Raw genomic sequence first — 13,245 nt, 5'->3', positions numbered from 1 at the left:
ACTGGTTGTTTTCTATTGACTTAAATTGAAACTTTAAACTTTGGATTTGTGTTTTAAAAGAATCTAAATTGAAATGGTGTATATAGTAGTAATATCCTTTTTGAATTCGTCCATGCCCTTGATGGTAGATGAAAAACGGCTGGTTATCCCATCTCTGGACTGATATCGTCTGGGGCTGACTAAGGCCAACGTAGAGCACTAGAATTAATCTGAACAAAAAGAATCGAAAATTAGCTCTGACGAACTTTTAAATCGTTTTTATGTACGCGTCTATTGTCCGTTGTAATAACAGTGCTTTTATTTATGTTTTTGATTCTAATCTTCTTGTATCGTGGTACGGTTTTTATCCTTCGCCTTGTTTTTTCAAAAACATCTTTATTTGATGGAATATGACGTGGTGAAAGTTTGCTATTATGGTAATTTAAATCCTTTGCTTGTTTCTTCTTGAGATTATTGTACACTGTCTCGATTATAACAGATGATTTTGAACTTGGTATAATTATTTCGTATGGGGTGAATTTTGTGCAAGAATGAATGGTTGAGTTATATTTAATTACTGACATTTCGATTAGTTGCTTCGGTTCTTTATGCTGATTTTCAGCTTTTGTTATTCGATAAATTTCCTGTAAAGTGGAGTGAAACCTTTCCACTACTCCGTTCATCTCGCTTCGACCTGTAGCTACTATGTAAGGAGTTATTTTGTTTTCGTTGAAAAAGTTTACAAGTTCACCAGATAAGAATGATTTTTCGTTGTCCATTACAACCGTTTCTGGTAGTTTGAATTTTGACAATACTTCCTTAATAGCGGGTACAAGATCTACAGCAGCTCGGGATTCTACTGGATAAACTTGAGCAAATTTAGAAAACTTATCGACATAAGTAAGGAAAATCAATTTTTCTATGAACATGATATCTATATGAACGATTTGAAATGGTGCATTTGGAATAGGTGTCTTTTGAAGTGGATAATGGATAGGGTTTCGATCGTACTTGTTCTCTTGGCACAATTGGCAATTATTTGTAAATTCACGTAGTTTTTTGCTCAATTGTGGAAAATAAAATTTCCGTAAGATTTGAATTTTATTTTCCTCTAGGCCTCGATGAGCTCGGTAGTGTTCCTTTTTAATTATTTCCCATTGAGTAGGCTCATCAGGAACGTCAATAAGTAATTTCTGAGCAAAGCGAATTTTTAACAAATTTTCCCGACCAAAATGTGTTTTATAAACTTCTTGAATTTGACCCATAATACTTTCTTCTGTTAATAATCCGTTTAACTTGCAAGGGTTGACGTGAGTCTTTAAAACCTGTAAAAGAGAATCATCATTAATATTTTGTAAATGAATTATTATTCTTGTATAGGGTAATTGTTCCCATCGTTGCGGTAGTACCTATTGTTGCGGTAATGGCAATTGAGCACTTTTTCGACTGAAATGTTACCAAAAGGTATTTTTAATAGATGTATGGTGCTTAAATTATGAGATTGCACCATTTGTTTGCTTAAGATTTGCCCAAAAACCTATTTTAAAAAAATATTTTCATAAATGTGTTTGCTGCTGTGTTCCTATTGTTGCGGTAGTGTTCCTAATGTTGCGGTATCCCATATGATTTCAATGGGATACCGCAACAATAGGAACAAAATACCGCAACATTAGGAACACAATGATCTTTCAGATAAAAACGAATAAAATGCTCATAACAACATCAAAGTGGCAATATTTCGTTATTTTCCCGTAGATTAAGGATGGATTTTATTATTTTCAATTCAATCCATGTAAAAAGTTTGCTTGGGGCGATACAATTGTGGTTTAAACATGAACCCAGCGCTTAACTCCTCCATGATCGGATCAATTACCCTAGTTTGGAAAAGGATGACTTACTTCAACTTTATTGGGGCCAATTTTTATTATTATTTGGTGTTGGAAAACATTTAAAGGGGATTCAGTAGAAATAATATACATATCATCGCTGGTGTCTGCAGAGTGTTGGGTCCCGGTCAATGACAATACTATACGGCTTAAAGCGTCAGCCACAACATTGGATTTTCCTGGTTTGTATTCGATTTCATAGTCATGTTCCTCTAAATACGCCTTCCATCGCTTTAATTTAGCATTCGTGTTCTTAGGCGATAATGAAAATGTTAGAGGTTGATGATCTGTTAATATTTTAAAACGTGACCCATACAAATAGTTTCGGTACGTTTTTAAGGCCCAAAAAATGGCCAACATTTCTTTTTCTGGAACTGAATACTTTTCTTCAGATTTTGATAGGTTTCTAGAAGCAAAATGGATAGGTTTGTCCTTTCCATTTTCGCCTTGTGATAAGACGGCTCCTATGGCAAAGTCTGAAGCATCGGTGAAGCAATGGTTTGCTATAATCTGGATATATTAAAATATCCGAAGAAGATAACAAACTTTTCATTTTTCTGAAGCAATTCTGTTCGCATATAGTAAGGTCAAGTTTTTTATTCGAGTGGCATCCCTCCCCTCTTAGAAGGTTGGTAAGAGGTTTTGCGATTTTCGCTAAATCTTTTACAAACCGTCTATAATATCCCATCATTCCTAGGAATGATCTTAGTTCTTTGATAGTTTTTGGTTCCGGATAACGTTCGATTGCATCATTTTTTTTAATATTCGGTTTCAAGCCTTCCGAAGTGATAACATAGCCAAGAAACTCAATTTCCTTATGCAAAAATTCAGATTTATCCAGCTGAATCTTTAGGTTCGCATTATTCAATGCTGTTAGAATGATTTCAAGATTTTGAAGTACTTCTTCCAACGTCTTTCCAAATATGATAACGTCATCAATATAGACGTAACATATTTTGCCACACATCATCGATTGCTCGTTGAAATATCGCGGGAGCATTTTTTAAGCCGAATGGCATACGAGTGAACTCATATTTGCCATTGTTAATGGAAAACGCAGTTTTCTCAATATCACTCTCCTTCATCTTTATCTGGTGAAAACCAGAGGCTAGATCGAGAGTAATAAAATAATTTTGGCCTTTCAGTTGATCTATTACATAATTGATTTCAGGCATCGGGTACCTATCGGAAATCGTTTTTTCATTTAGTTTCCGGTAATCAATTACCATACGAAACTTTTTTTCACCGGAGGCATCGTTTTTCTTTGGGACAATCCAGACTGGAGATGTCCACGCTGATCGCGATGGCCTAATTATTCCATCGTGGAGAAGCTTTTGAATTTGTTTGTTTACCTCTGCAGTATAGGCAGCGGGGTAGGGGTAAACCTTTTGATGAATTGGAGTGTCGTCTATGGTGTTTATGGAGCATTCGACTACGGTGCTACATGAAAGTTTAGAATCTGGTTTGTGGAATGCTTCTTCGTGTCGGTTCAACACACTTAGCAGCTGTTCCTTTTCGTCTAATGTAAGATGAGAAGTTCTGAACGTATGATTTGGCTCTGTATGATTGGAATGGCAAACTATCTCATGTGGTAGATTTTGTTGAGGAAGGTTACTGACTGTTTTTGTAATTGGATGCTCGGGCGAATATTGTATAAGTGGGACGTTCAAGGTTTCGACATCTTTGTTTAACTGCAGCATACCAGATCCGAAATCTATTTTTGCATTTAAAGCATTTAAAATCCCCGTTCCAATAATCCCATGAAAGAAAGGATGAAAATCATGGAGAAGGAACTGGGCACAATGGTTAATTTTAGGATGGAAAAAAATTATGTCAATAGCTTTATCAGCATTGAACTTGCCATTGGCGCTTCCGATATTATTTGCCATGAAATAGTAAGGCTTTGAAAGAGAATAATTGTTTGCTAACATTGAATGAATAAGATTGATATTTGCACCTGTGTCGATTAAAAATGGAAAATCTCCTATATTGGTTTTTAAATTAATATAGGGCATTGTAGGAATTAAAAATGTGGGCGCCATTCTAAAAAAATAGCTGTTTGTGATTCTGTTGACTCGGCAGGTTTATTGACACCAACAGCTTCTTCTGATTCTTCCTCCGCTTGAAGAGGTTCATCAGATGTAAATTTGTTTGTATAATAATACTCGTCATAACAATACGGTTGCTCGTCGAACCATTCATTATATTCCGGGTATGCATATGCTTCTAACGGGTGAGCCTGTCTTTTGGCATTTGGTTGATATTGATGCGATGGGGGAAAAGGTCGTTTCAGATTAAACGGAGGTCTATTGCTGTAATTTATCATACCTGTTTTCAAACTTTGATCCACTTCCATCGGTAGAGGTGGTTTTGGTGGATAATTTGGTCTGAATGGATTTGTTTGGAATGGATTTGTTTGGAATGGATTTGGTCGGAATGAATTCTGTTGAAATGGTTTCTGTGCAAATGGGTTGGTAACGAATGGGTTCAAAGGAGGTCGTCTTGGAAGAGGCGGTGGCGGTAAAAATGTTTTTGGCTGTGTGGCATACATTCTATTATGTAACATTGGTGGTTCACGGGGTTTCGGGACTGGTTGTCCACTAAACTCATTTTTAAAAGGTGCAGAACGAATGTCCATATTATGGTACTCAATGCAAAAATTATACGCTTGTCCTAGCGTGGTTGGATTACTGCTTTTAACCAGAATACTAAGAGGCTTTTCCAGCCCTCTAATAAATGAGTCTACTGATTTTTTCCGGAAGTAATTAATGTGGGCTGCAGCATTTAAACTCATTACGTTGTCCGTCTGGACTTGTGCTATGATCAACGATAATAGTTCGTTCACACGGCTAAAGTAGGAATTCAAAGATTCATTTGCTGATTTTTTAATAGAAGTTAGCTGATAATCCAGCGTCTTGATATCTCTTTGATCTTTGTAATAGAGTATCAAAGTATTCTTTATGTCTGACCAGTTGGTCAAAACATTATTCGCATTTAATACGTTTGCAGCTTCACCGTCAACTTTTCGTCTAACGGTTCTCTCTAAAACACTTATCTGCACGAAAAATAGAATCAACATCAGCGATCCAATCTGTCAACTTAGTTGGATCGCCATGAAATGGTTTTATGTCCCTTACGAAATCGGGAACTTTGCCAATACTAATAAATTCTTCGGTTGACAACGGTGGTACAACTTGCACATTACCGAGAGCCATGATGCGTTCGAAATATATATCGATTCTTGGCTTTTTCTTGTTATTTGGCTTCAGGTTTATTTCTATACAATGAACACTTAAAGGAAAACAAACTAGTCACTTAATAAAACTTATCACTTGAAGGTAAAACACTAATCACTTAAAGGAGAAAAAAAAAACAGGTTTACTTACATTAAACGTTGCATTGGACTTTCCGGGTTTTCTAGCAGGGCGGAGGGAACGAGGGCAGGTGCTTCGGGTTGGTCCTTTTTGCGTCCGCTACTAAGGATCCTGACACCGATCGGGATAGATTCCGCAGTGTCCCAAGTTCCGCTTTTCAGTCTAGTGATGGCTCCTTTCACCAACTGTTGACTTGTTCCAGCACGATACGGCTCTTTGAACCGCTATTCTGACTTAGTCAGAAAATAAGATTTTCACCGCACTTAATCAAACAGTTAAACACAACCCGGCTATTTCTACCGGTTATAGTTTCCTTTTGGAAAACTCACTAATATTTTTGTTGCACTTAGGATTTTTCACTTCGACCGATTATTCACTTTCCGCGACGCTAAGGTCCCTATTCCAGGGCGACAGTTAAATGTTCCACTACGGATTTCTTTAAAAATAAATAAGCCGAGGCGTTCTGGTTCGGTGTCAAACTAAAACTGATTTATTCTATTAATCTTAATTACCTCCTAACCTACGGTCCCTAGCTAGGCGATGACAGTCTCGCGATCCCACGGTTGCAGCGTCGACTCAGCAAACCGTTGGTCCCACGGTTCGATATTTACCATTTCGGCACGTCTCCTGGTTCCCAGGGTAGTCGGGAGTTAACTCGCGCATCGCTGTTTGTGTTTAGAGACGTGTAATTTTATATCATTTCAAACTGAAAAAAGAGGCATTCCCTACAGAAAATAGTTATTGTAATGAAAAACATTGTGTGTGAGCCAAAATTTTAATGGTAATGACGAAGCATCACCTCTTTTTGAAAACGATACATGAAAGCATTCGATTGGACACAAAAATGAGTCACATTTTATCTTACGGCACATGACATTACGTCATTTATAAAGATTATGTCAATTGTATTATTCAGATTTTTTTGGTGTATACTCATAGTATAAGGGAGTAGAGATCAAAGTGGGTAATGAAATGATAGATATGATAGAATTCGCTAGGTAGCGAACAAGTGTGAAAATTTATAGAAGGTGAAATTAGGCAAGTAGGCCATGTATTGAACGAATACATCGAATGCGTGAAACTTCTGCCGTGCGACCTGTGCTTTTAAACAGATCGGCTTGGTTGGTAGTTCATACCACCTTACCAAGACTGGCAGAAAGTTTCAGGCCTTATACTATGAGTAGAAAGAGACCGATATAGCCACAAAATCATCAAGTTAATAATAGAATACGGTCGATAAACAAGAATATGATATAAAAAGTTTGGCTTAAAAAAAAAAAAGAAAAGTGTTCTATCCTATAAGATCGAAAAAGCTAATAGGAAGAACACGCCGCGATATAGACATACCTCTATGAACGGAGTGCGAATTCCGAAAAAGCTACCGATCGATAGAATTTGTGATGAAAACAGGACAGGGGTCTCCAGTTAGCCTAGTGGTTAAGGCTGGATCGCCAATCCGGAGACGGCGGGTTCGATTCCCGTTCCGGTCGGGAAAATTTTCTTGCATCCCTGGGCATAGTGTATCATTGTACTTGCCTCACAATATACAAATTCATGCAATGGCAGGCAAAGAATGCCCTTCAATTAATAACTGTGGAAATGCTCTAAGAACACTAAGTTGAAGCAAGGCAGGCCAAATCCCAGTGGGGACGTCGAGCCATAAAGAAGAAGAAGAAGAAATTTTCACACTTGTTCGCTACCTAGCGAATTCTATCATATCTATCATTTCATTATCCACTTCGATCTCTACTCCCTTATACTATGAGTAGAAAGAGACCGATATAGCCACAAAATCATCAAGTTAATAATAGAATACGGTCGATAAACAAGAATATGATATGAAAAGTTTGGCTTAAAAAAAAAGAAAAGTGTTCTATCCTATAAGATCGAAAAAGCTAATAGGAAGAACACGCCGCGATATAGACATACCTCTATGAACGGAGTGCGAATCCCGAAAAAGCTACCGATCGATAGAATTTGTGATGAAAACAGGACAATACATAGGCAGTCGGGTGCCTGAAACTTTCTGCCAGTCTTGGTAAGGTGGTATGAACTACCAACCAAGACGATCTGTTTAAAAGCACAGGTCACACGGCAGAAGTTTCACACATTCGATGTATTCGTTCAATACATGGCCTACTTGCCTAATTTCACCTTCTATAAATTTTCACACTTGTTCGCTACCTAGCGAATTCTATCATATCTATCATTTCATTATCCACTTTGATCTCTACTCCCTTATACTATGAGTAGAAAGAGACCGATATAGCCACAAAATCATCAAGAAATGTATGACTAATGTTTATGACAGTGAATCAGTTAAAGTCTATATTCAAGCATTACAAAATAAAAATAAATATAAATTACTTTAAACTTGAGACAATGTATGCAGAAGGAGTGACTATCAATTTACTGTGCGCCCAATAGTCATAACATGACATCGCTAATATGGTTGACTGCTTTTCGATGAACTACTTCGCAGTAATAATCAAGAGAGCTTTAGTTTTACATCATTAGTGAAATCTACACATTTGATGTTGGATTTTTTTTTCCAAAAAGTTCTTTTCGTAACCCTTTCAGACATCCCTGAAGTCCTTCCAGATTTTAAACCGGATGTTTATTCCAGATAACTTCCAAAAACTTCCTTCCTTCCAAAATTGCTCCCGGTTTACTTCTAAAATATTGCAAGAATTAATCTCGGGATTCTTCTAGGAATTCCTTCCGGAAATCTCCCTCGAAATTTTCGGAAGTTCTTGCAAATATTTTTCTTAAAGTTGTTTTAAGAATTCTTATCGAACTTTTTAAAAAAAAATCCTTGGAATTCTTTAGACATTTCTTTCATAATTGTTCCAAAAATTTCTGCAAAAAATTATATAATGATTTTGTCCCGGGATCCTTCCTAAAATTCGTCATTTTTAGAATTCTTTCAAAATTTCATATCAAAATTCTCTCGAAATTGCACATGGAATTTTTCTAAGTATCTCTACTAGAACTCTTCCAAGTAATCTCCTGGAATTCTTAAGAAAATTTTCCATCAGGAGTTCTTCCTGCATTAACGTTTTGGATTTTTTAAGGCTTTTATCCCATAAAGCTTCCAGGAATTTCTACTAGAGTGCTTCCAGAGAACTTTGTTCAGGGATTGCCCTCGCAACATTTCTAAGGACTCTTCTCAGTAAAAAAAAAAAAAAATTTCTCCTGGATTTTAACATAGATTCTTCCAGAACTCTTCCAAGGATTTCTCCCACGAATCTTTCAGGGATTCTTTTCGGAATGCTTTATAGGAAGCCCTGTGGATTTTTTGTATGGATTCCGTCTAGATTTTATTCTAGCGATTCCTCCCGGAATTCTTCCACGACTTCTTGTTGGAGTTATTTTAGGATTTCCTCTTAAAATTCTTAAAGAGATTTTTCGGAATTCTTCTAAGGATTTCTCATGTAATTCTTTCGGAGATTTTTCCCGGGAACTCGGAAACTTCCAGCGAATTCGTGAAATTTTATTTTTTTTGTCAGTTATATATTGCTTGCATGTTCAGCAGCTTTTAAATGCTGCCTGATTTTGTGTTAACTTTTGAAACTTAAATTTCAAAACGATAACTCTTGTTTATAGGTTCTTGCATTATAGACAAACATACGGTAAATGACCTCCTGACGGTACTCTGTGTTCGACACGATATGCGATATCTCCTAACGGTATGACCCACTTTTCTCGTGTCCTCATTTTGGGTGTTTGGCGCATAAAAAGGACCATTTGTAAATTGTTCATTTCTCATTTCCCATGCCACCGGGCACCCGGGCGCACAAAAATGCAGCCCTCGTTGATGGATTGCGTAAGGGGAAGCTCATGGTACCGACGAGCTACACCGCCCAAACGGACGATTTGGACATCCAATTGCAAACGGAGGACAGCACAGCAGCCGAGCTGATGGGCGGCCTCGATGCAACCGATCTGAAGCTACAAATTTCGCTTGTCAAACCAACCGGTGGAACGACAATCTCGCTGCTGGACATAAAGCCGGATGTGAATCACAACGTGACGCAAATAAAGATTCCCTGCGGTTATTTCATGCACGGTGGGGTTTACGAGCTGAGTATTGAACAGCCGGTGGCCATCAACACAGTAGGCTCTGCCACGGCTGGAATGGAGTTCGATGAGCGATTGCGACAGCAGTTAAATGTGAGTTGGCCAACGCCTACTGTGAGTCTAGTGCCTAGTACGATCAGTACATACCCGGAGGAGCTTGTCCGGGGGAGTCTTCGGTTCGCGGACGTCAGATGTCCGAACGCGACGGCAACGAATGACGACGATTCAGTTGATGTGCCGGAATTCTGGCTCGAACTGGTCTACTGTGGACGTAACGAGGCGTGTCCACTGGAAACCGTTTCCAAGCCGCAGATTCTGTTCTCGGAGCAGGTCCGAGGATTTCCTAGCTCTAGGGTGGTTAATTTTCGCTGTGATCTTTTCGGATTAGCCGGATATTATCTGTTACATTTACGCTCGGCCAACCATGACCCGACGTTGGACGGGATTTTGAGTGGGGCCAGAGCTCTGTTGAAAGCGGATTGGAGCAAACAGTACGTGTTCACTGTGCACGCCAGAAGTATATTTCCCTGCGATGCCCACAGCTCCGGAATCCACGTCCTGTTCCAGTACCCTTCCTGTATCCTGAACCAATCGGATCGGGTGCGGGTGTACGCCAAACTCCGAGCGGACGTATCATCACTAGTGCCTCCAACGTCGCTGCATTACATCGCCGAGCAACGGGTGATGAAAGGGCAGCATGCGCTGTATTTCGAGTGCGACCTGTTCTACGAAAAGTACATCGAGTACTGCTTCGTTTACGTGAGCCAGGCAATTTCCGGCGCCGTCGCCGATATACGGATGGACTGTGTGCCGACGCTTCCGGTTTCGCGTGAGTTGCGATTCGCATGATTGAAAAACGATGTTAGTTATTACTCCTTTTTTTTGCTCTTCTCAACAGCCTCCGATTCGGGCGGATGGGGACCCTGGAGCAACTGGACGCATTGTTCGACTACCTGCCGGGGTGGGGTGCGGAATCGGTATCGGTTTTGCGATTCACCTCCCCCGCGATATGGGGCCAAGTTTTGCGAGGTACGTATAACGAGTGCTACCTATTTGGTAAATGGAAATCCGTTGTTTGTTATGATGCTGAGTGGAGGATGCATTTTTCTGAGCACATAAAATATTATTGTCAAAGTTGGGAATGCGCAAATTGTCATTTATGGTATTAAGTTGAATCTTAGCAAAAGCCAAATTGGATTATGGAGATAAATAAACTTTAAATCAAATGATTTTTTTTAGTTGTTGGCTTTTTAGGTCTTATAAAAACTTTCTATTGATCTTTGTACAGAACAGCACCTCATAAATTTGATGTTAACGTATGTTGAACTAGCTGCTGTAATTACCACTGCTGTTGTTATGGCAACACTGAAAACCCTCTCTCGCCTACCGAACCTGGAGCTCAAGATTTAGGTGACACTTCGCGTGAGTGACGTGGATGTCTGTCATCAGATTGTCATCGGGGTGAAAAAGCATAGTCACTGGAACAGAAGAATAACGTGCTTGATGTTCGTTCCGCAAAATTATATTTCTATGAAATTCGTTCTTTAAATACCTCTATAATTACTTTATTGCTAAACTGCATCTATGCTTTGTTGAATATTTGTGAATTGGTTAAAACAAAGTGAATTATAATACCGATTAGCAGTTACCTGTTGGGTAAAATGAATTAGGTTATATCCAGCATTGCAAATTGTAATTTTCTTAAACTATTAGGTTTATTGTAATAGCGCTACACTGGATAGGTAGAATGGCTAGGCTAGCTGACGATTGCGTATCGTGAATAAGCTAGAGCCAGGTAAGACGGCTGAGATTCGTTTAGACTTATTATCTAAAACTATACTATTATAGATTCCCCTCCAAGTTAAGCGCCAACGCCCTCTTAAATTGAAAGGAACGGTTAAAGACCATGTAAGAGAAAATACTAAATTCCAACAATCAAATCAAATCCTAATGGTTAAATATATTTACAGCTTTAAGCTGGCGTTGAGTAACTCCGCTGCTAGAAGACTTTCACCAATCCGAACAGCTGTGTTAGGTCAACTTAGATTCCAAGACGGCCTCTGGTATTTACTTGATTGAAAGTAACTTATTGTTATTTAATTAGGAAGACTATAACTTACAGACAGTGTAAACTGAGTCGTTATTGGAAATGGTTTCACTATTGTCCGGAAACAAGAAAAAAAATTTATTAACTTGGAGATTAAAAAAAAATAAACAATAATACTTTAATTATTAAACATGTTTCGCTCGTGTTTAGGGTGTCTACTCATAACTCAAAATAAAATTCCCTGAGTTTTCCAGGTTTTTCCAGATAAAATTTTGAAAGTTTTGAATTATAAACTTAAATAAATTATAAAACAACCCAAATTTTCTAAAAATTATAAAGGGTGGCTTAGGGTATCATCGGCAAGTTTTTTTTATGTCTTTATTTATGAGATTTTCAGCCCGAGGCTGGTTCATCTCAGATCGGCAAGTTTGTTCTCTTCATCATGAGGGACTTATGCCGGCCAAATTGCCTGAAACTTGATCATATTCAGCTTGGTTGGGAAGGATTTGATGCCAACTCTGAGTTCAACAGGTTTCAAAAAACCCCCATGACGAAGAGAACAAAACTGCCGAAAATACGTAAGTTCCCCCGGATAAAAACTAACCATAGGGTGTATGGTGAAAACCATTTCTGCACCATACAGTGTACCAGCTACAATAAAGTGTATTGTGATGAAATGGTTCGCTATACTATACATTTACATTGGATTTTTATGTAACAATATATTATACTGTTTTTCTTACGTTTGAACCATTCACTTTTCCGAAACATTATTTTTCCGTGAATTTTTTATTATTTCTGGTGTTCGATTTGAATAGGTCGTATGTTTGCTGTGATTCATATGCAGATTCGACCTATTCAAATCGAACACCAGATTTATTCAGTTTAACATTTTTTCCGTGCTTTGTTTCGTTGATGTTTGTGACTTTTTTGATGCAAAGGAAAGCTTTCATAGGAAAGAGAAAAAAGTGAATAAGTTGAAACATCAATTGAAAATCAATAACATGTTTATATCAGTGGTAAACCAAATGTCCTATCCTAAGAACTGCAGGTCCAAGCAGGGGTCCAAGAGATATGGCGGGCTAGGTGTGTAGAGTGCGATGAGAGAAATACGAATGTAGGCCAACCCGGAATGATGCAGGTCAGATTACCGTAAATCAGTGGATGAGTTTAACATCAACACTATTATTTCTGTATTTGCATTTAGGGGAATTTTCTCCTCTTCTCTCATGTGAACTTGCCTTCGACCACAATCGAATCAAATGCGATTGACAAACTTTATCTTTGACGTAGAGCCATCTTTAACACATGGACTGGACTGAACACTGAAATGATTTTTAATATAGGTTCGTCTGCGGGTTCGCTTTTTAACCTAACTTATACTTGAATCGAACTTGACAGTTTTCTCATGAGTTGTTATGTATTTCCGTGTATTTCGAACTTTAGTCAAACTGGAGCCTCAATATTGCAATAACGGTTAAGCACGCTGTAATGATACTTATGTACCTCGTCACCCACTTCATGCAACTACATTAGTGGTCTAATAATGCTTAGCGCGCTCGGCATAGTTTCATCATGCCGCTCAAAGTGTTGCCACAAATAATGCTTAGTTTGCGAAACCCGGTTATCTGGCTGGTGGGGCATGGGAGCCTAAGCTTCAACTGTTAATGCAATCAGAGACTACTCAGACCTCGACTCAGACTTAGACGTGCGCGATCCAATATATGAAGGGTTATCCAAAAAGCTCTGGAGAATTCCCAAAGCGCATTCTCATAATGCTAGTAAGCCTAAGATGCCATTAACAGGAGGAAAATGACAAGATGTTATAAATAATGTTATGTTATATTTTACGTGGTAATGTAATGTAAACCAATACAAC

The 13,245-nt window shown here is 38.3% G+C and overlaps 1 protein-coding gene across 1 annotated transcript in view; it reads left to right on the top strand.

Moving 5' to 3' along the window:
• Positions 1-13,245, top strand: part of LOC109414177 (uncharacterized) — a gene marked incomplete at its 3' end in the record, with an annotated part of 195,054 nt that overhangs the window by 146,457 nt on the left and 35,352 nt on the right. The window contains 2 exon segments of the mRNA XM_062859543.1: positions 9,048-10,148; positions 10,218-10,348. Of these exon segments, the coding sequence (XP_062715527.1) occupies positions 9,048-10,148; positions 10,218-10,348 (1,232 nt within the window).

The sequence above is a fragment of the Aedes albopictus genome, chromosome 3 (assembly GCF_035046485.1).
Source record: "Aedes albopictus strain Foshan chromosome 3, AalbF5, whole genome shotgun sequence".
NCBI lineage: Eukaryota > Metazoa > Arthropoda > Insecta > Diptera > Culicidae > Aedes > Aedes albopictus.
This window is presented reverse-complemented; position numbering and strand designations above follow the sequence as displayed.